The 17,846-nt window shown below is 51.6% G+C and overlaps 8 protein-coding genes across 8 annotated transcripts; 5 read left to right on the top strand and 3 right to left on the bottom strand.

Moving 5' to 3' along the window:
* Positions 1-340: 340 nt before the first annotated feature.
* On the bottom strand, positions 341-1,342 carry SCP_1602270 (Dolichyldiphosphatase; the record flags this gene model as incomplete). Its single annotated transcript, XM_027764677.1, has 3 exons — positions 341-632; positions 739-931; positions 1,237-1,342. 3 exons carry the CDS (start codon positions 1,340-1,342, stop codon positions 341-343), a joined length of 591 nt encoding a protein of 196 aa, XP_027620478.1.
* Positions 1,343-2,334: 992 nt separating this feature from the next.
* Positions 2,335-4,422, top strand: SCP_1602260 (Mitochondrial chaperone BCS1; the record flags this gene model as incomplete). The annotated part of the gene is made up of 8 exons (XM_027764676.1): positions 2,335-2,584; positions 2,641-2,679; positions 2,739-2,943; positions 2,998-3,102; positions 3,161-3,297; positions 3,358-3,386; positions 3,437-3,599; positions 3,656-4,422. 8 exons carry the CDS (start codon positions 2,335-2,337, stop codon positions 4,420-4,422), a joined length of 1,695 nt encoding a protein of 564 aa, XP_027620477.1.
* A 948-nt stretch (positions 4,423-5,370) lies between these two features.
* SCP_1602250 (hypothetical protein) lies at positions 5,371-6,192 on the top strand (the record flags this gene model as incomplete). The annotated part of the gene is made up of 4 exons (XM_027764675.1): positions 5,371-5,437; positions 5,504-5,693; positions 5,751-5,891; positions 5,955-6,192. 4 exons carry the CDS (start codon positions 5,371-5,373, stop codon positions 6,190-6,192), a joined length of 636 nt encoding a protein of 211 aa, XP_027620476.1.
* Positions 6,193-6,437: 245 nt separating this feature from the next.
* On the bottom strand, positions 6,438-7,567 carry SCP_1602240 (Pantoate--beta-alanine ligase; the record flags this gene model as incomplete). The annotated part of the gene is made up of 4 exons (XM_027764674.1): positions 6,438-6,861; positions 6,932-7,053; positions 7,107-7,474; positions 7,534-7,567. 4 exons carry the CDS (start codon positions 7,565-7,567, stop codon positions 6,438-6,440), a joined length of 948 nt encoding a protein of 315 aa, XP_027620475.1.
* A 1,444-nt stretch (positions 7,568-9,011) lies between these two features.
* SCP_1602230 (Isopenicillin N epimerase component 2) lies at positions 9,012-10,769 on the top strand (the record flags this gene model as incomplete). The annotated part of the gene is made up of 9 exons (XM_027764673.1): positions 9,012-9,146; positions 9,213-9,353; positions 9,404-9,579; positions 9,627-9,640; positions 9,697-9,717; positions 9,772-9,812; positions 9,865-9,993; positions 10,068-10,419; positions 10,486-10,769. 9 exons carry the CDS (start codon positions 9,012-9,014, stop codon positions 10,767-10,769), a joined length of 1,293 nt encoding a protein of 430 aa, XP_027620474.1.
* Positions 10,770-11,753: 984 nt separating this feature from the next.
* Positions 11,754-13,156, top strand: SCP_1602220 (hypothetical protein; the record flags this gene model as incomplete). Its single annotated transcript, XM_027764672.1, has 8 exons — positions 11,754-11,981; positions 12,038-12,193; positions 12,252-12,330; positions 12,387-12,495; positions 12,550-12,569; positions 12,629-12,696; positions 12,746-12,786; positions 12,847-13,156. 8 exons carry the CDS (start codon positions 11,754-11,756, stop codon positions 13,154-13,156), a joined length of 1,011 nt encoding a protein of 336 aa, XP_027620473.1.
* An 813-nt stretch (positions 13,157-13,969) lies between these two features.
* SCP_1602210 (Leucine aminopeptidase 1) lies at positions 13,970-15,931 on the bottom strand (the record flags this gene model as incomplete). The annotated part of the gene is made up of 16 exons (XM_027764671.1): positions 13,970-14,069; positions 14,125-14,170; positions 14,225-14,268; positions 14,319-14,405; positions 14,457-14,530; positions 14,583-14,660; positions 14,717-14,829; positions 14,884-14,915; positions 14,973-15,040; positions 15,095-15,178; positions 15,235-15,279; positions 15,329-15,342; positions 15,393-15,503; positions 15,555-15,607; positions 15,657-15,694; positions 15,746-15,931. 16 exons carry the CDS (start codon positions 15,929-15,931, stop codon positions 13,970-13,972), a joined length of 1,173 nt encoding a protein of 390 aa, XP_027620472.1.
* A 230-nt stretch (positions 15,932-16,161) lies between these two features.
* SCP_1602200 (hypothetical protein) lies at positions 16,162-17,817 on the top strand (the record flags this gene model as incomplete). Its single annotated transcript, XM_027764670.1, has 2 exons — positions 16,162-17,739; positions 17,797-17,817. The coding sequence occupies 2 exons, from the start codon at positions 16,162-16,164 to the stop codon at positions 17,815-17,817; spliced, it is 1,599 nt and encodes a 532-aa protein (XP_027620471.1).
* Between the last annotated feature and the right edge of the window lie 29 nt (positions 17,818-17,846).

Here is a 17,846-nt window from a genome sequence, read left to right as displayed (position 1 = left end):
TCAGAAGTGTGGTGGTCTCACTGTGTCCGAGCGACAGACCCTCTACAAGCGTTGTCCGAGGATCCGAAGTACATCCACCGTATCGCTTCTAGCGAGCTTTGGCCGACCTCCCTTGGCCACAACAAGGCCGCGTGATATCAGTAGCGAGCAGAAAGATTTTCACGTTTCCAGATTGCTGTTGCAGAAGGAACACGCGCAGCAGTGGGTGCTGGATCCAGTTACTTGCACTATTGAACGAATTGCTAACAGGAAAAATTAGAGCTGCCGGCATGGACAGAACAAAGTACAACATGTCAGGGACACAGGCCCACTAGGCGAACCTTAACGTACTTACTCACCTTCATGTCCTCTTCTTCTCACCTCTCACTTCTGCCCGAATGCGGCACCACTCGGTTCTCCAGCGCAACCACTGTGCCTCCACTCCACCATCTGCCCATACTGCCCAGCTATCCCTCATGCGGAACCATGTGCTTGCAGGATTGGCAATAACGGCGGCCTTCATCTTGCCAAGCACGGAATGCGGATACCGTGAGGGTAAGAGCTCGACAAGGGTATAGTAGCAGGTGCCGAAAAGAGCGCCAAGGCCCAGTCCCCAAAGTACCTGAGGTATCGTATGATACGACAGGTAGAATCTGGTCGTGTGCGCAAAAGATAAGTATGAAGGACCACAGCAAGTCATGCGAGCGATGTCAACAATGAGCGTGCTGGTCGTTCGTCTATATCAGTTCTTCCTCTTACCGTGAATATGCGACGCCACCGGCCCATATGGCCAGACTGAAATACAAGACCACCACCCGTATCAAATCAAGCGCCAGATATCCCGTGGATATAAATCGATGACGGAAAGAGAAATGGCAATATAAAAACGCCGTGAAATATCCCATCCACTGGCTATGAGAAGAAGGGAAGCCATAGCCGGCTCCCAATTCATCTAAACGGTGGTCCAAGGACGTCAGCCCAGCCAGAGTGATTAGAAAGAGGGCAGCGCCACCACGAAGACAATTGGAATAGGACAGTGCCAATTTCCTCCATTCAAGCGTGTTCTAGATTCAAGAGGACTTGCTGCAATTGGATAGGCCTCCGAAGAAGTCATCGACGGCTTTAAATCTCAACCACAGTCTGGTGGTGTCCAAACCACGGATCATCTAACCACTATCGGCGAAGAGTTACAGCGACGACATATGGCTCCATCGACGTTGTCGAGAACAAAGAAGAACTAGACACCAAACCACTCACCGACGGGGCGCTCTTGCCTCACCGCATGCTTAAGGAACCAATTTGACACCTCGCAGAGCAGCTGTCCAGCATACATCTCAATGAAGAGTATTTCGCGAGTCCACATGGCTAGTGCGACATATGCCGGCTGGCTCCACCCTAAGTATCGAATTTATGGACGCTTGGATTGAGGCACAGACACACACATTGAGCAGTATAGGGCTGAGCGTCAGCAATGCGAGCACCAGCTCAGAAGGGGATGATTCATCGTCTAGTCATATGAACTGTTAATAGAGAAGTTGGATGCCATGGCCTGAGGGGAAGAGAGACGTACGTACATACCACATGGGTGACATCCAATGCAACGCGCCCGGCAGGTGGTGAGGTGGACATCTCTGACTGCCAATTGATATATTTCCGAAAAATCGTGGCGAGGCGCTGCTCCGCAAGTTGCAATTGCTAGGACGAGCTCGTCGTTTGAGGGGAAGACGCAGAAGTTTTGAAGAAAGTATTTGCCCATGAACTTGAGGCGCAGGCTGAAGCGCTCATAACCGAGTCCGATGCCACTATCCGCGAAAAAATGGGCCGCCGGAGGCAAAACGTTTTATATTCACAAAAACAAATGGCCAAAAAGCTGTCAAAGGTAACGCCCAATTTCGGAATTTGGCCGGAAATGGTTCAAATTCAGAGGGTCTGCAAAAAAATGCCCGGTCCTTGGTGAATTATCATGGGTCTTGGCGGCATCGCCTCGAAATTGAATTTACCTTTTTTCCTCAGAACAGACCGACTCAAACTCAAATTTAGGCGATGGCGGCTCAGTTCAGTTCAGATTGAATTGCAATAAGCCTTCGCGGAGAAGAATCTCTGCGCTCATGTACCGCCATTTGAGCGGTGCCGCTGGGGTGAGTCATTTTCTAGCGTGGACTCGGTGAGACTCAGTGCTTTGTTTGGCGATTCGGATAACGGGACCGCACCGCTTATGCATTTCCTCGCCGAAGTGGCTGTGGCGGGTGGGTGGAAGATATAAAGCGGAGGTTGATCTGCACCATCCTCCACTAGAAGGAGGAACTCGCCACTCCTCCCCAACTTATCTTCTCAGCATTCACTTCCCAGGTGCACATGAACGGCACGGCGCCTGCCAATATATCGTCCGTCACGGCGTCCTTGGCGGATGTTCTCGATATGCCTCCCGAGTTCAGCGCCCTGTTGACGGCTTTCCTGTCCCTCGCTGCTTTGCGCGATTGGTTCAAGCTTGCCATCATCGGTGGCTTTATTGAGACTTGTCGCAGACTCTACTCCACATCCTGGACTGGGTTTCTCGATAAATTTTGGGTCGTTGCTTCCTTCGATGACGATGACACCAGCTACAGTGAGTGGCGTGGCGTTTGGTTCCGATCGATGATGTTGACCACAATTTTGCCTCAGATTGGATCCTTTTCTGGCTCTCCAAGCATCCAACGTGGAGTAAGTAATACGTCTTATCGTATCGTGCTCATTACTGACGGACAACATCGCCACCACAGGTAAAGCCAGAAGAATTGAAGTCACCACCAGAGATTTTGACCTGAACTCCGACCTTATGGAAGATGATGATGAAGATCGTCAGATGACGTACATTCCATCTCTGTCCTCAAAATACTCCCTCTGGTACAAGGGCCACTACATGACAGTCTCGCGTAGTGAAGTTCAGAATGGCACATGGCGCACGAAGGAGAGAGTAGAAATATGGTACGTTTTGTCCTGCTGGTAGACGCACTCGAGGGACTCACGCGATCGACCCAGTATTCTCAGTCGTGATACTTCAATCCTCAGCGATCTTGTTCTTGAGGCCAAAACTTATTATAAGGCTGCGAAAGACCACTTGATCGCTATTCATGTCTCTGATCCGTACGTGCCACTTCACGCATTGTTACCACGACAATATGGACTCATAGGCCTTTCTAAGTTCAAACAACTGGAGACGGGTCGCATCTCGTCCAAAACGACCCCTTAAATCCATCATCCTTGACCCAGGTATAAAGGATTTGCTGCTCAACGACGCAGAGGATTTCCTGCAGAGCAGGGACTGGTATTCTGACCGAGGTCAGTGTCCCCGCCGCATGAGTCATCGGTCATTCGCTAATACTTCCGTGCGTTGCATAGGCATTCCATTCCGCAGGGGTTATCTATTGGTATGTGGTTGTCATCCTACTTGTATCTCATGCTCATGCGATGTCCACAGTATGGAGCCCCTGGTTCTGGCAAGACATCCATCATTCAGAGCTTGGCTGGTGAACTGGGATTGGATGTCTTCATCATCTCACTCTCACGTTCTGGACTCGATGACAGCTCGCTCAGTGAACTCATTTCTGAGTTGCCAAAGCGCTGCATCGCTCTCATGGAAGGTATGTTCACTCCCGTGACGCACATTGAACCCATGCCAACAATATTTCGATACCAGATATCGACGCAGCATTCCACCAGGGTGTTCGCCGGGACCGCGAGCTGGATGCCACACCTGACTCCGGAAAGTCGGAGAAGCAAGAGCATGACAAGGAGCGCGACTCGCCCCTCAGCCGAGTAACGCTTAGCGGGCTTCTTAACGCGCTCGATGGCATCGGTGCACAAGAGGGCCGCATTCTCTTTGCGACCACAAACGACTACCACGCGCTCGACCCCGCATTGTGCCGCCCCGGGCGTATGGACCTACACATTGAGTTCAAGCTGGCGAGCAAGCTTCAGGCGGAGGAGCTCTACAAGTGCTTCTACATGCCTTCCGGCCCGGCCGCAGAGGATGCTAAGGCACAAAGCGACACGTCTGGCGACTCCGGATACGCGTCGCCTGCGTCGTCCGCCGCGAAGGATCTTGCTGACGCCGGGCCGCCCTCTCCCACTGGGTCCACCGATTCAACCACGTTATCGTCATCGGACGCTGAGAAGCAGAGTTTGCTGTATACTGGCAGCTTGTCTTCTTTCCGCGCGCCACTGCTTCCTCGCGAGAAGGTCCACGAGCTCGCTGCGCGATTTGCCGAGACGATCCCCGAGCGAGAATTATCCATGGCGAGCTTGCAGGGCTATTTGATGACGTACAAGATCCGCCCTTATGAAGCGGTTGACGGTGCACTTGCGTGGGTGGTGAAGCAGCTGGAGGAGAAGGAGAAGGCAAAGAGCGCAAGGGGACGTTCTGGGTTACGGCCTGATGATGTGACGCCTGACAATGACGATTGATTGGATCATGGACACTATAATCTCGATGCACATACCCTGTATTAGTTTGTAGGACCGCACATATAATGAGATGGATCTATATTCGTGCTCAGACCTTCGCGTACACTATGCTTGCTTATTATAGGAGAGATGTGGTCGAGATCTGCAGATCTTCTTCCTCGCCGCGACCTTCAATCTCAACATAGGAGGAAGTAAGTTCCCACCGGCCTGAACAACATGCAACCCTCTTCCCTCGAAAAACGGTGTTCGAGGTTGGTGCAGGCAGCGTACACTGGCCAGCGCAACAGCGTCCGCGACGCGAGATTGCACCGATTGGCGTCCGAACACCCCTTTATTCAGCAGGAACGTCCGTTCGCCCTCTCTATCGGCATACAGTGTCACTTTTCCTGAAACTGGTTGTCAATCCAGCTCGACGCGGTCTTCCCTGCGTCAGATGTCCTTCAGCACGCGTTCGATACGCTGGAAACAAAGTACTGGACGTGTACCTGTGCTTTGAACAAGTTCGTTCAGTATGCTAAAGAACTTGTGGATGAGCATGACATGACAAGGTGATACGCCCCGTCAATTTTTGTCAATCTCGATTTCTGAAAATCGCTTACTGTTAGCAAGATACTGGCCTTAGGGACGGCGAAACATGACAGCGACGATGTGTGGTGCGTAGACACCCGCGGCGTGCTCACTTTGGCAGTTTGCAAGAACACATATGAGCGTCTTGGACTTGTGGGTGACAAATTACCCTGGAAAGGGTGCGAAGATACATTCGGTGAGTGCACTCGAAGTATAACCAATTCGCACAGCTTGCACTCCACATTTGTGGACATCTGTCACACGGATCGAATTATAGCTGACTCTTTTTCTTACGCAGTCATTTGTGTATCTCTGCATCAAGGAGCTCCACTGCCAGATAGCCCTGCCACTTCGAAGTGGCATCGACTAGGTACGAAAGAAATGCAGACGCTCGAGATGTGGGACGTGCAGAGAGGACCTTGGCAGATCCTCTTCCATCATAGCGGTGGTGTGTTTACTATCTCATCCTATTTCTTGCTTATACTCCGTGAATGACTTTTTGAGTTACCAATAGACCCGGTTCCTGTAAGCATAGGCAGGGTTACTGTTCACGAGGTGAAGCCTTTCAGGAGCGACGTAGCCGATGTCCATATCCCGTCATCCATGGATCTGTGCAACACTGCCGAGACGTCTCAGCTTGATTGGGCAGAAAAAATGTCCGCGCTATTCGAGTGGGTCGGGATGGCTTGCCTTGGTGCACAACGGTGATTCCGCTGTATCGTATGTGGTAGGCTTAGATGGCTGATGTGGCCTCCCGGCAGTTTGAAAGCGAATGATAGAGTCGATCCGTACGTGGCGGTGTACACCCCGCCTACGCCTTCTCGTGTAGGGGACATCACTTATATGCGGTGGACCGGGCTGCTGACACCAGAGTTCGTCCAATCGGTCATCGATACCTCTATGTGCGTCTTCGTGTATCTCATCAGCCTGCCTTCGATCTTCCCTATTTATGATCGTCATTCCAGCGTGAAATTGTCCGCCTCCTCGTCCCTCATTTCCCTGACGATGCACGGTGTCCCGTCCTCACCTGTAGCATATCTCCGGCCTGCCCCAAGTCTCACTGCGCCCTTGCGTGCTCCCAGGCCGGAATCTGAAGATACATTGTGTCTGATCCTATCGAGCGAAAAGGAAGGGCCCCGAGGGGAAAAGTTGACGTGGGCCTTGGCGAAGAGCATCGGGCAGTGGGACATGCAGTGGGGCTAGAACATCAAGATTGATGTTTGCAGAAACGCTGCGTGCGACATCGTGCGCTACTGCTACCCCTTGTGCACAGATTTGTACTTCGTGGTGATGGTGCTACTGTATGTACAAATCCGATGTAGCGGTGAGAAAACTACCTCATTCCTACACTAGCGGGAAGGAGGTATCGGGATCGCAGATGCAAATGTATTTATTCTACAATGATTAGAAGACTTCAACTTAAACAACACATGCGAGTGGTTTAAATTCTATTCAATAATGCCCAACGTCCTACCGTCGCCAAGAATAACATTATCGATCAGCCTCGTCCGTCCAATCCACAGCGCCCCACTGAGAATCACCGGTCGCCCTTTCACACCGTCCTGCAGCTGGGTCTCCCACTCCCGCCTTGTCACGTCATCCGGGAGAACGTCAAACGTTTCCGGATCGTTCATCTCGATGTAGTCCAGTCGAATCTCGACGGGCTCCACGTCAGCATCGCTCACCAGCTTCGGCGAGGTCTCGTCAATGACGGCGATCGCACGCGCTATACACTCCGCCTTGCTGCTCCCCGCCGTCCACGCGCGCTGGCCAGCCTGGAGCGCGGCGTACAGCGCAGGCGCAGCGTACTTGCGCTCGCGCGGGGTGAGGTACGCGTTGCGTGAGGAGAGCGCGAGGAGGCTTGCTCGGTCTCTGCACCGTACCGAATCGTGTCAGTACATGGACGGGGGAAACTGAATCACTCGTCACTATCCGGACGTACCGCGCTGTGGGCACGATGTGTAAATTTTCAGGAAGAGGATGAGAGAGGAGGAGATCGCGCGTGAGGCGCTTGAGAAGGAGAGCTTGCTGAATGTCTTTCTGCCCGAAGTATGTTTGCGTGGGCTGCAGGTAGTGAGCGCAACGGTCCAGGACGGGATGGACGAGGGTGCACACACCTCTATCACGTTGAACAGCTTCGTCACAATCGTCGCCACGCCACGGAGGAACGTGGGTCGAGCCTTGCCTTCCATCTGGTGCCCGTAGCCCTTCACCTCGACGAAGGTGCCTTTCTGCGTAGCAACGTCCTGCGAGATTCCCGTGGGGTACATGTCGGAGACAGAAGGCAGGAACACCGCTGACGGCCTGCGGATAACCGGGGAAGTCGAGGACCCGTTCGGCACAGTGACGGACACGGTGGATAGCAGCTCAAGGTCGTGCGGCAGGGTGCGCGGGTACGTCGCGAGGTCTTCCTGCGGTGCGAACTGCGCAGGGTTCACAAAGATGGAGAGCACAGTGAGGTCGTTGGCTGCTAACGATCTCCGTACTGGCAAGCACACTGTGGTGAGTGTCTCATACCACGCATGGCGTGCGATCGATGCTCACCAAGAGATAGATGCCCCTCATGTAGCGCGCCCATCGTAGCGACAAAACCAACCGATTTTCGTTCTTCGAATGCCTTCCGCCGCCATGCACGGTAGCTAATTAATGAGTCGAAGACGGGTATTAAAGACGGCGGAAGCGCTGAAGAAGACATTCGTCGATAGTACACAGTTCGTGGTATTAGAGTGCTCTTCAGTGGCAACGGGCGGGAGGTAAGATACATGCGCATATGCAGTGAGTAAGGTGAATATGCGACGATACCAGAGATATTCAAGCTTGTAGGACGACGGACATGACTAGATGGAAGACTGAGAAAAACTGACAATTAGACTGAGAGTGGGCGCGTGAATTTCGATCGTGCAGATCACGTGACTATGTCTGACTGGTCATGAATGACTACTACGACGCGAGCCGCGTGGTGGAGGTAGTGCTCAAATGAAATTATATTGAACCATCTCAGACATTGAGTCTCTCATACCTCGGCGGAATGCAAGATGTATTTATTTCCAGCTGACTGAATCTCACTAAAGACGAAACGCATCATAATTCGAAGGAGATGAAATTCGTGGGAGGTGTTTGCACGAATTGCCATGCAGAAATGCTTCGAGAGAACCCAAGTCAGACATTTTGCACCTTCACAACTTACGATTTGAACCCTCTGCACATGTGGTTAGGTTGACCATCCGTCTTGCACGAGAACCGTGAGATCTAGCCACCAGCTTGAAAAAATCGTCAGTAAACCAAGCTTTCAGTAACAGCATGCGCTATAACAGTGACACACAGAAATTTCGGTGCGACTCGTCAACGATCCATCTCACCACAATACGTGGATTCCGTGCTCTCTGAACGCCGGTTTGGCATTCGAATATCACCGGAAGTCAATCTGAGAGAATAAGAGCGGCGCCATCAGAAGCTTACGGTCGGTGCTGCAGTGCAGACCTCGAATTACAGCATGCACAGCCTGGAATTAGCAGCTGAGATCTGCAATTGGTAGTAGATGCTGTGCGAGTGCATTGGGGAAGACCATCGGGCTCACGACGGGTCCGTGATCGACAAAAGGTGATCGATCTAAGTACCTCCGAGGGAGCTGGGACCGGAAATCTCGCTGCGCATGCGCGGAGTTCCTCAACTCGCCCACCTGTTTTGCGTCCAACGCTGCTCTGTCGACGAAGAAAAGTCAAGAGTAGAGCCATAGCCTTCCGAATTAGCCGACTCGATTCGGATTCGGCACGGCATTGATCACATGGCAAGCTGCTCCATGCAGCTGTTGCCGGGTTCCCAAACAACCGTTAGTATGAAGATGTCCTTTATTGCTATTCGCCGTTGATTCAGTGCTTCAGTGCAGGGCTTTGCCAAATGTTGGTGATGTGGTGCTGCCTTCCGGAGGACCTGAGGGTCCGCCAGGGCGTGACATTAGCCATACTTCATGAAGGCAATCAGTCACTCAGTACATCCGGTGATGAAGTTAGCTAATCAACGCGATGCATCCTTCCATTCTGGACGTGTATGGTCACATAAATGCCAGCAGACCGCACTTGGACTATTCTCGTCTGATAGCAGCGATGGCATCCACTCATGTGTCCGCGCCACCCCTCGCGCAGTTCAAGGTCGTCGAGGTACCCCACTATGTGGCAGCTTTCTGCGCTCTGGCGCATCGCTTATGCCCATCTTTTCCCTGGTAGTTTGCGGGGATTGGTCCAGGGCCCATGGTGGGCATGATTCTCGCCGACTTCGGTGCCAACGTCATCCGCGTCGACCGACCCTCCCTCTCCACGCCTGATGTCTTCAATCGGGGAAAGCGATGCATCACGCTCAATGCCAAGGTACGCCGCCGATCATGCCCGCCACAAATCGCGCTCATGCCTTCAGCCAGGTCCCAAGCGCCCGCGATGTGCTGCGCAGGCTCATTGAGCGCGCAGACATCCTTATTGATCCGAGTCGTCCGGGATTCATGGAGAGCGTGGATCTTGGACCTAACGTGTTCTTGGGCGATCCAATAACGGGCAAGGAAGGGAGGAACAGACGGTTGATTTATGCACGGTTAGCGGGGTAAGCCATACGCCGTGTTCGTTGAGATGAGAGCTCAAATCTGACAGGTTCTCTCGAACGGGTCGGTGTTTTGTGCACCTGGGACTGTTCATTGATGCATGCTGACGTTGATTCAAGGCCCGCACAAAAATATGGCCGGTGAGTGCGTTCTTGCTCTGACGAGAGAGCAGTACTGATGACAGCGTGATACAGGTCATGATCTCAGTTATCTTGCCTTGAGCGGTGTACTTTCAGTAAGCACGCACCGATGTCCGGTGCCTCCAACTCTGATTTAGAATCTAACAGCTTTTCCCTGGAGAAAAGAAACCAACGTTCCCGCTGAACATCCTCGGGTCTTTCGCGGGGGGCAGCGTCGTCTGTGCTCTGGGTATACTACTCGCTCTAGTCGAGCGCCAGCAGAGCGGCCTCGGGCAGGTCGTGAACGCAGACATGGCAAGTTTTCCCCGATGTCAGATCCCACTACGCCGCTGACACCGATGCATACACAGGTCTCCGGCACACGGTACATCTCGACGTTCCCGATCCTACACAGCCTGTACCCGACGTCCGCGAGGGTCTTCACGGGCCCGCGCGGCACGAACATGCTCGACGGCGGTGCGCCGTTCTATGACACCTACACGTGCGCGGACGGGCTGTGGATGTCCGTCGCGTGCGTCGAGCCGCACTTCTTCCGCGCGTTCCTCGATTGCTTTTGTGCTGCACTCCCCGGGTTCACCCTCGATGGGTGGCGCCCCACGTATGAGACGCCCGAGGACCATAGCTCGTGGCCACGTCTTAGGGAGTTTATGGACCGGGGGTTCAAGATGCACTCGAGAGACTACTGGACGCGAGTCTTCCACGGTAGGTAGTCGGCATCCTATGCTCAACTGATTAGATACTTATTTGAGAATATGCTTGCCGCCGCAGGCACGGACGCATGCGCCCTTCCTGTCCTGTCCGTGACAGAAGCAGCAGCGTCCGTCTCTGGCAGTACGTCAAGCTCCGCGGAGTCAATGTCGCCTGTCCCCGCTCCCCATCCAGAACTCGCTCGGACACCCTCGGTCCCTATCAATGGCATCACGTCCGCAGACTCGTTCAACATGCGCGGACAGCACACGGACGAGGTTCTGAGCGAACTGGGGTTGACCAAGGAAGAGAAGATACAGCTATTGCATGATGGAGCGTTAGGGAAACGGACTGCGAGGCTTTGACAAAGGTTCTAGTCGTGCTTGTCTGTACCCTCTGTATTACTGTACCTACTTATACAGTCTGTACATACTACATGTTGTTATCGCCTTCATGGGGGCCATCTCCAATCAATAGTTGACGATCGTAGAGGTTCGAACTTCAGGAAGCTGATGGGCCTAGCAGCGCATCTCAGTGCCCAGGCTGTGAACGTTTGAACGGTCGACTGGTAATCATCTTCCACCTCGTTTCATTGCCCCGGATTAATCTACTAAGTTCACAACACACTGTATTTTGTCCGAAACTGGATCGAGGTTACTTTTGACCGGCCAGTCACGCGTCACAGCAATTTTCAGAGATTTCGCCAATGTTTTCTGGATTTTTGGGAATTTTTGAGATTTTTCGCACTGTCCGAAAAGGGCGAAAGTGGGCCGGATTAGTCGTAAAGGCAGTTGGAGCATTGGCGCCCATTGGCTCTCTAATGATCTCTGTCCCTCCTTCATTTAAGAAGGATGATGATTTTGTTTCGAGACTAGGAGAGTCTCTGCCATCATCAGAGTAGCTGTGAGTGCCGTGCAATGCGATTCTGCGATGTATAACAACACTGATATCAAGCTAGCCTGGATTCAATCACCAATACGATCTTCTGGCGTTACGACAACTCAAGCTCGACCTCAAAGTAGCGCACTTGATGCACGTTTGTCGTCTTCTCGAGACTGCGCTCTCTGCTCCGCTTATGAGGCCACTGAGACTAGCAGGTAAGTAATGCTATGACACCATGCAAAGGGAGAGCGTCACGTACGTAGTCTCTGCCTTCGAAAAAGGTGAGAGTCCCACGAAAGTCTGAGAAACACGTCCGAGCTGAGTGAGATATGTGCACGCTCTCAGAGATCTCTTGACCTATCCGACATGATAGATGGCATGACAGAAGCCATCTCTGGCGAGCAAATGCACTGCCTTCAACTCGTATATATCGTGGTTAGTTCCGAGCACGAACCAACATTCCGATTATGCCGCCATTAGTCTCTGCAAATCTGGCCGCGTTTTGCGTTGAGACTCTCTTATATGGTGTCTTCATTGTTCTGTTCGTGGCGTCAGTATACCTTCAAGTGCGGCGGCAGCAGCAGCATGCCGAGGCTAGCGATCGAGTAGCCACTGCGATGTGTCGCTTTCGACAACGGATGTGTGCAACACCAATGTTCATGCCGGGAATATGTCTAGGCATCACTGTGACGGCCGTAAGTTCCCACTATGCTTTCGACTGTTTGATGACTATTGATACTGTCTGAATCAGCATTGGACCCTTACTGTCACCCGTTTGTTTCAGGCGTTTGTCGGCATTGATGGAGGTAACCAGCCTTTCCTGTTCTTCGCTGACCTCGGTCAAACTACGAACGTTGTAAAAACCGCGTTCCTCTTCGCTTCATGTATGATTGGAGACGCAACGTCTGTGAGTGAACTACTGCATTTAGGCAGCCGACCGTTCTCATGACTTTTTCTCCCGATAGATATATCGTACTTGGGTCATCTGGAACCGTATGCTCTCGGCTGTCATATTTCCATTATGCAGTTTTATTGGTGTTGTTGGTTGGTAGCTCTCATCATTCTGCGTGCGAAGCGTGCTAACATTGAGTACACTCCAGTAGGTGGGATCGGAATCACCTGCCAGTTCGGTATCTACAAGTTTGCAAAAGATGTCTACATGGCCGAAATTGGCCGATGGGTTTTGAGCCATTGCATATTAACATCCTTGTTCGTAATGCCAGTTCTGACGCTTTCTCTCCACTTTTCCAACTAATCTCACAGCACCAACATATATTGCAGTTGTAAGTTCTTTTTTCTGCTGCCATTGGAGACGGTCTAGCCAGCTCTACTTTTCATCTAGGCATGATTGCCTACAAGATCTGGAGCACAAATCGTTCAGTCCGTGCATATACTGGGGGAAGAACTATGGTAGGATCTCTGCTCCATCAGCTCCGCGTGTGCTCAAGCCTACGTAAAGGGTGCACTTATTATCTTCGTTGAGAGTGCTGCCCTGTATACGTAAGTCATCATTCCGTGATTCGCTATTGCTTGTGATAATGTTGTGTTTCTGCGGCACAGCATTTGGTCGCTCTTCTTCTTTATCTCCTTTGAGTCCCGTTCTAATCTGCAACTCATCGTCATCAATGCGTGGGCTCCTGTTACTGGAATTACTTACACGCTTATTATTGTCTGTGTCGCAGTGAGATTGGTCTACAAGGCACCAAGTTACCCCCAATCCCTAGATTTGCATTTATCCCCGCCCAATAATGAGCAAGACACCATGCGCCCTGTAGCCGCCGATATCTCGCAGGTCGCGAATGTGGAGGATGTTCCCGCTTTGTCTACTTCACAGCCTCCAGCAGATATCAGTCAAGCTATTTTTTGTTAAAGGCGAACTTCTAGACTGCATTTACTCCAAAAAATAAACTTGTTAATTGTGTTGTATTTCTTGATCTTGGCTTGCCTACCCTTCGGGTGGTTCCACATGCAATAAGTGTCAATAGAGATGTACAATTTGACGATTTGAACTGTAAGACACATCGCATGAATGAGATCTATGTCTTTTATCCGTTCCAAATTAGGGGAAGATTTTCTCCATCCTGCACAAGAACAGGACATCGCCAACTTTATCCGGTCATCCGTTAGAGAGCGCAAATTCGTCTCGAATGCATGCCCAAGTCATGCTGAAGTGGCCGTGATATCCACACCAAACCTCAATTTCCCCTGCTCATTTTTGCTAGATCTCAATACGAAGCGATACGGCTTCAGCGCATCGTTCAGCTCACGGTTATTCAGAGTGGGTGACTCCGGTGATGTATTCTATGCTGCGATTGTCCAGGATCCATGGTTCATCGGGACCGCGACTCAACCGCGCCCACGGCCGGGATAGGTTCAGCTGTAAGACATATCATACATCTGCCATATCCAGTCCACCACCACGAGCACTGCAAGGGGGAGTTATGTCCACACGAATACCAATCCCAAAGACGAAGGAGCACTGTACGGTGACCAGCGTACGAGGACCTCTGCCGAAACTATAACTAGAAGGAAGAGTATGAACGCTCCAAGTAGAGAATAGGCTTGCGATCACTGGATCCGCAACGATCGTGAGACGAACTAGCAACAATCGAACAATCGTGCTCGAGTACCAACCCTACACCATATCCAAACGCATGACATTGACGGAGACACGTCAGGGGTTCTACTCCGACCACCCACCCTGCTCAACCGCAAACGCCACTGCAAGCTTGGAGAACTCTAGCATGTGGGTGAAGCTGAACTCGTCAGAGATATCTATGCGGCTGAAACAGAAATCAGCATAGTACTTGCAGCACCGTCGAAAGAGGAGATTCTCACTCGTTGGTGCTGTGAATGTTCTGATTGCTGTTCTCAAACGCGCTCTCTGCGAAACACCGTTAGATCGGAACCAGGGAAATAGCAGTAATCGAACACGCACCAAAGCTGCACACGACAGGATATCCGGCTTTGAGGAATGAAGCACTGTGAATAGTCAATCGCGCCGTCGTCGCCAGAAATCAACGAGCTCTTACTGGTCGCTGCATGCGTAGCCACACTGTGTCTCGACATACGGAATGTCAAGGTATGTGTCTACCAGCTTCTTCTGGAACTCCGTCAATCTGTGCAGTCGTCATCAGGATCGGATCTCCTCAAAATGGTACAAGACTAACGCTGGAGTAGTGAAATCTGTCAGAATTCCGACTTCTTCCCGGGTGCCACGCTTTACCCAAGCTGTCATGTCATACTACAATCGGATGTCAAGAGGCGGAGGTATCACTTTCATTGAATGTTCTCACGTGGCTCATTGCAGTGACGTTGACAGATCGCCGTTCATAATCTTGAGCAATTGCTTGGGATCCCAGAAGTCCTCCTTCCTGTTGCCACAAACACCGTCAGACGCCTCAAAACTGGTATGAATGAGATGCAGTACCTCCGCCGAGTACCACTGGAACTCGACAGAGCGCGTGGGAGTGAAGTTAGCCGTAAGCAAACCACGGTAGGCCTCGAGAATGCTCATCGATCCAGAACCGTCGTCATCTGCGCCTACATCACGGTTAGACACGATGATGCTCATACTAACACGGGGAAATTGCATACCTGGTGCAGGTAGGAAGGGCCACATATTTGTACTGGGAAGGCCGCGGTTCAGATCCAGCAAAATGGACATTAACGAAGATTCTTCTTACCTGTCTAAATGAGCGCCAACGATGACCACACCATCGTCGGTGGGAGAAGAGCCGTTGATCCTCACAATCTGATGTGGCATTAGTCTCCACACCGACCATGTGTTTTATCTCGAAAAACTAACGATTGACTTCTGAATCCAACTATGTGTAAACTCCTTGATAGAAATCAGATCCTGCAGATAGCCAGGTGCATAATCCGCCGTGATCTAACAAATAGTGCCCATAAATAGAGTAGACAGGAGTGAATTACGATGCAGCAAACCTCAGATATTTTGGACAAAAGCCACTGCTGGCTCTCTCTTCCAGTCTGCGGGACATTTAGAGCCTAAACACGTTGTCGAAGGCTGTTACAGTACCTCACTACGGTAGTCTAATATTTCAATCAGCATAAACTCAAAAATGTAACAGGATATCACATACAACGCGTGCGGAAGCTGCTAAACTTGCGCAATGTTTCCTCAAGATGATTGGTGGAAAGTGTCTTCAAGATGGGGTTCACCTTCTCCGCGTACTGAGGCTCAGAGAAAGTAACTGCAATGCTGCATCAAAAAGTAAGAGTAAGCCAATTTGGTTTGGGCTCACGCTGATTGGCGAGCCTCAGATGAGCGGAAAATCCAAGGTCCGGAGTCTCAGTGCTGTCACATCGAATTAGTGAACGACGCGTCATCGTAGCTGGACTCGTACACGTCGAAGAACCGGACTCCTTGAGCCTTCAAGTTGATCTGGACAAAAAAATTAGACGTGTCAAAGTCAAAATCACTCTGCAAATTAACCTTGTCAAGCTCTGTTATCAACACTGGCTCGTGTCCTTCTAGCTGCACCCAGCGCAACTCGTTCAAATCCAGGTCGAAACCTGGATACGAGAGAGGTAGGCCCCCCAGAGGGACTTGTGCATCTCCGTTGAACAAGACAGACGCAACAGACAGAGTCACAAAAGAGAGAAGAGCCAAAGTCTTCATGGTGCGGCAGAAACAACAGTGACTTTCAGGCTGCGGGCTGCCCTGAGGCTTCAAGTCATCCCAATTCGGTTAATAAGGTCACATGACACTGAGTTGTTTGCCGCATAGCTTCGACGCGACGCCGGACTCTGATTAGACGCACTTTCAAGTTCGAGCTTGCCCACGGACATTGGCACATATATCGAGGCCTACCCGGTCATCTCCACGTATCGAACGGTCAAGTTTTTCTCATGCTCGCTTACGGCAACCATCCGTTTCAGAAACCGTCCGCAGACTTGGTCGTAGCTTCCGCGGACGACATTGCATTCCGAGTTCACAAGAACATTTTGGCTGAGGCATCGTCGGTCTTCGAGCATATGTTTGGTTCGCCCCAGCCGCAGCACGACTCCTCCGACGCAGTTAGGGGAGATGAGGTATTCGATGGACTTCCCGTCGTCCATCTCACGGAGCACAGCACCACCCTCGAGAACCTCTTTCGACTGTGTTATCCAGTGAGAGATCCAATTATCACGTCACTCGAGGCCGTGCGCGATACATTGGTCGCTGCGACGAAATACGATATGGAGGAAGCCACAGAACTTTTGGTGGCGCGACTAAAGGAATTCGCTGGGGCCAAACCTCTGCAGGTATATGCCATCGCCTATCGACATGAATCGGAGGAGGTTGCTTTGGCAGCGGCCAAGGGGGTTTATGTGCATGGACTCTGTTCCAGGTATTCTCCGGAGATGGAGGATATCAGCGCGGGAGCATACAACCGCCTTCTCCTCTATTGCAGAGCCATGAAGAAGGGCAAAACATACACTGATTATCTCTGTCAGCCGCGACGTCACAGCGACAATTCCGCTAACAGCAGCGTGCCGACGACGGATGGTGCGGAGCCGGATAACGCCAGCACAAATACCCTCTCGCATCCCTTCACTATGTCGAATGCAGACTTCTCGAATGCAGACTTCATTCTTCGTTCTTCAGATCATGTCCCGGTCGACTTCCATGTCCACCGAATCGTTGTAGAAATGGCATCTCCTGTCCTTACGCAGAAGATTTTCCAGGCAGTATCTGCCCATCACACTGCGACGGACAGGTCTGATGCAGACCTCCCTGTTGCGGTGCTGGAGGAGAAGGGCGGGACGATATCAATTCTGTTGCAGCTATTTTACCCTAACTTCCTCGAGCCGGATTTGGAGGACGTGCAAGAGTTGGTGACGCTACTTGCTGCTGCGCAGAAATACCGGATAAACAAGGCCGTGCAGCTATTGTCTGCTAGATTACTCGCTCAAAATGCGGAACCCATGAAGGTTTATCTCATCGCATGTCAGTTCGGCCTTACGGCCCTGGCCAAAGAAGGAGCCAAGCGTATTCTGCGCCTGGATGATGACGACTTGGAGATCTATCATGCGGAGATGGAGGACATTTCTGCTGGGCAGTACTACCGTCTTATACAGTATCATCGGGTGCACCGCGAAGTCGTCGATCGGTACACCAGTGATGGTCAGTGGATATCTGTGGAATGGCGCACCAGACTTCGGAAACAGTGCACCACCAGGAGTATCAATAACGGTCAGGGACAATCCTTGCCGTGCTGGTGCACACCGTACTTCCGCTGTCTTCGCGATCAGAAAATTGGCGATGTGAAGGCCCACGATCCGTTCCATCTCAGCATCGATGTCACTACTGGCGCTGTCGAGTCCGCATTCAAGCGACTTACGGTTTCAGATGCATGCGGAGGCTGCCGGTCATCGGACGCTGTACTCCTTATGCTGCAATTTAGTCACTATCTGACACAACAATTTAGCAGTGCGGTATCCATGGTGAGCCCGTGTTGCACATGTATGCAGCACAGTTGAAAATTGTGATTTCATCGGCAGACGGAGCTTGAATGGACATAACCCGCATACCACTGAAGCGGAACGCCATG

Source organism: Sparassis crispa (genome assembly GCF_003851025.1).
Source record: "Sparassis crispa DNA, contig_000015F, whole genome shotgun sequence".
NCBI classification, from domain to species: Eukaryota; Fungi; Basidiomycota; class Agaricomycetes; order Polyporales; family Sparassidaceae; genus Sparassis; species Sparassis crispa.
This window is presented reverse-complemented; position numbering and strand designations above follow the sequence as displayed.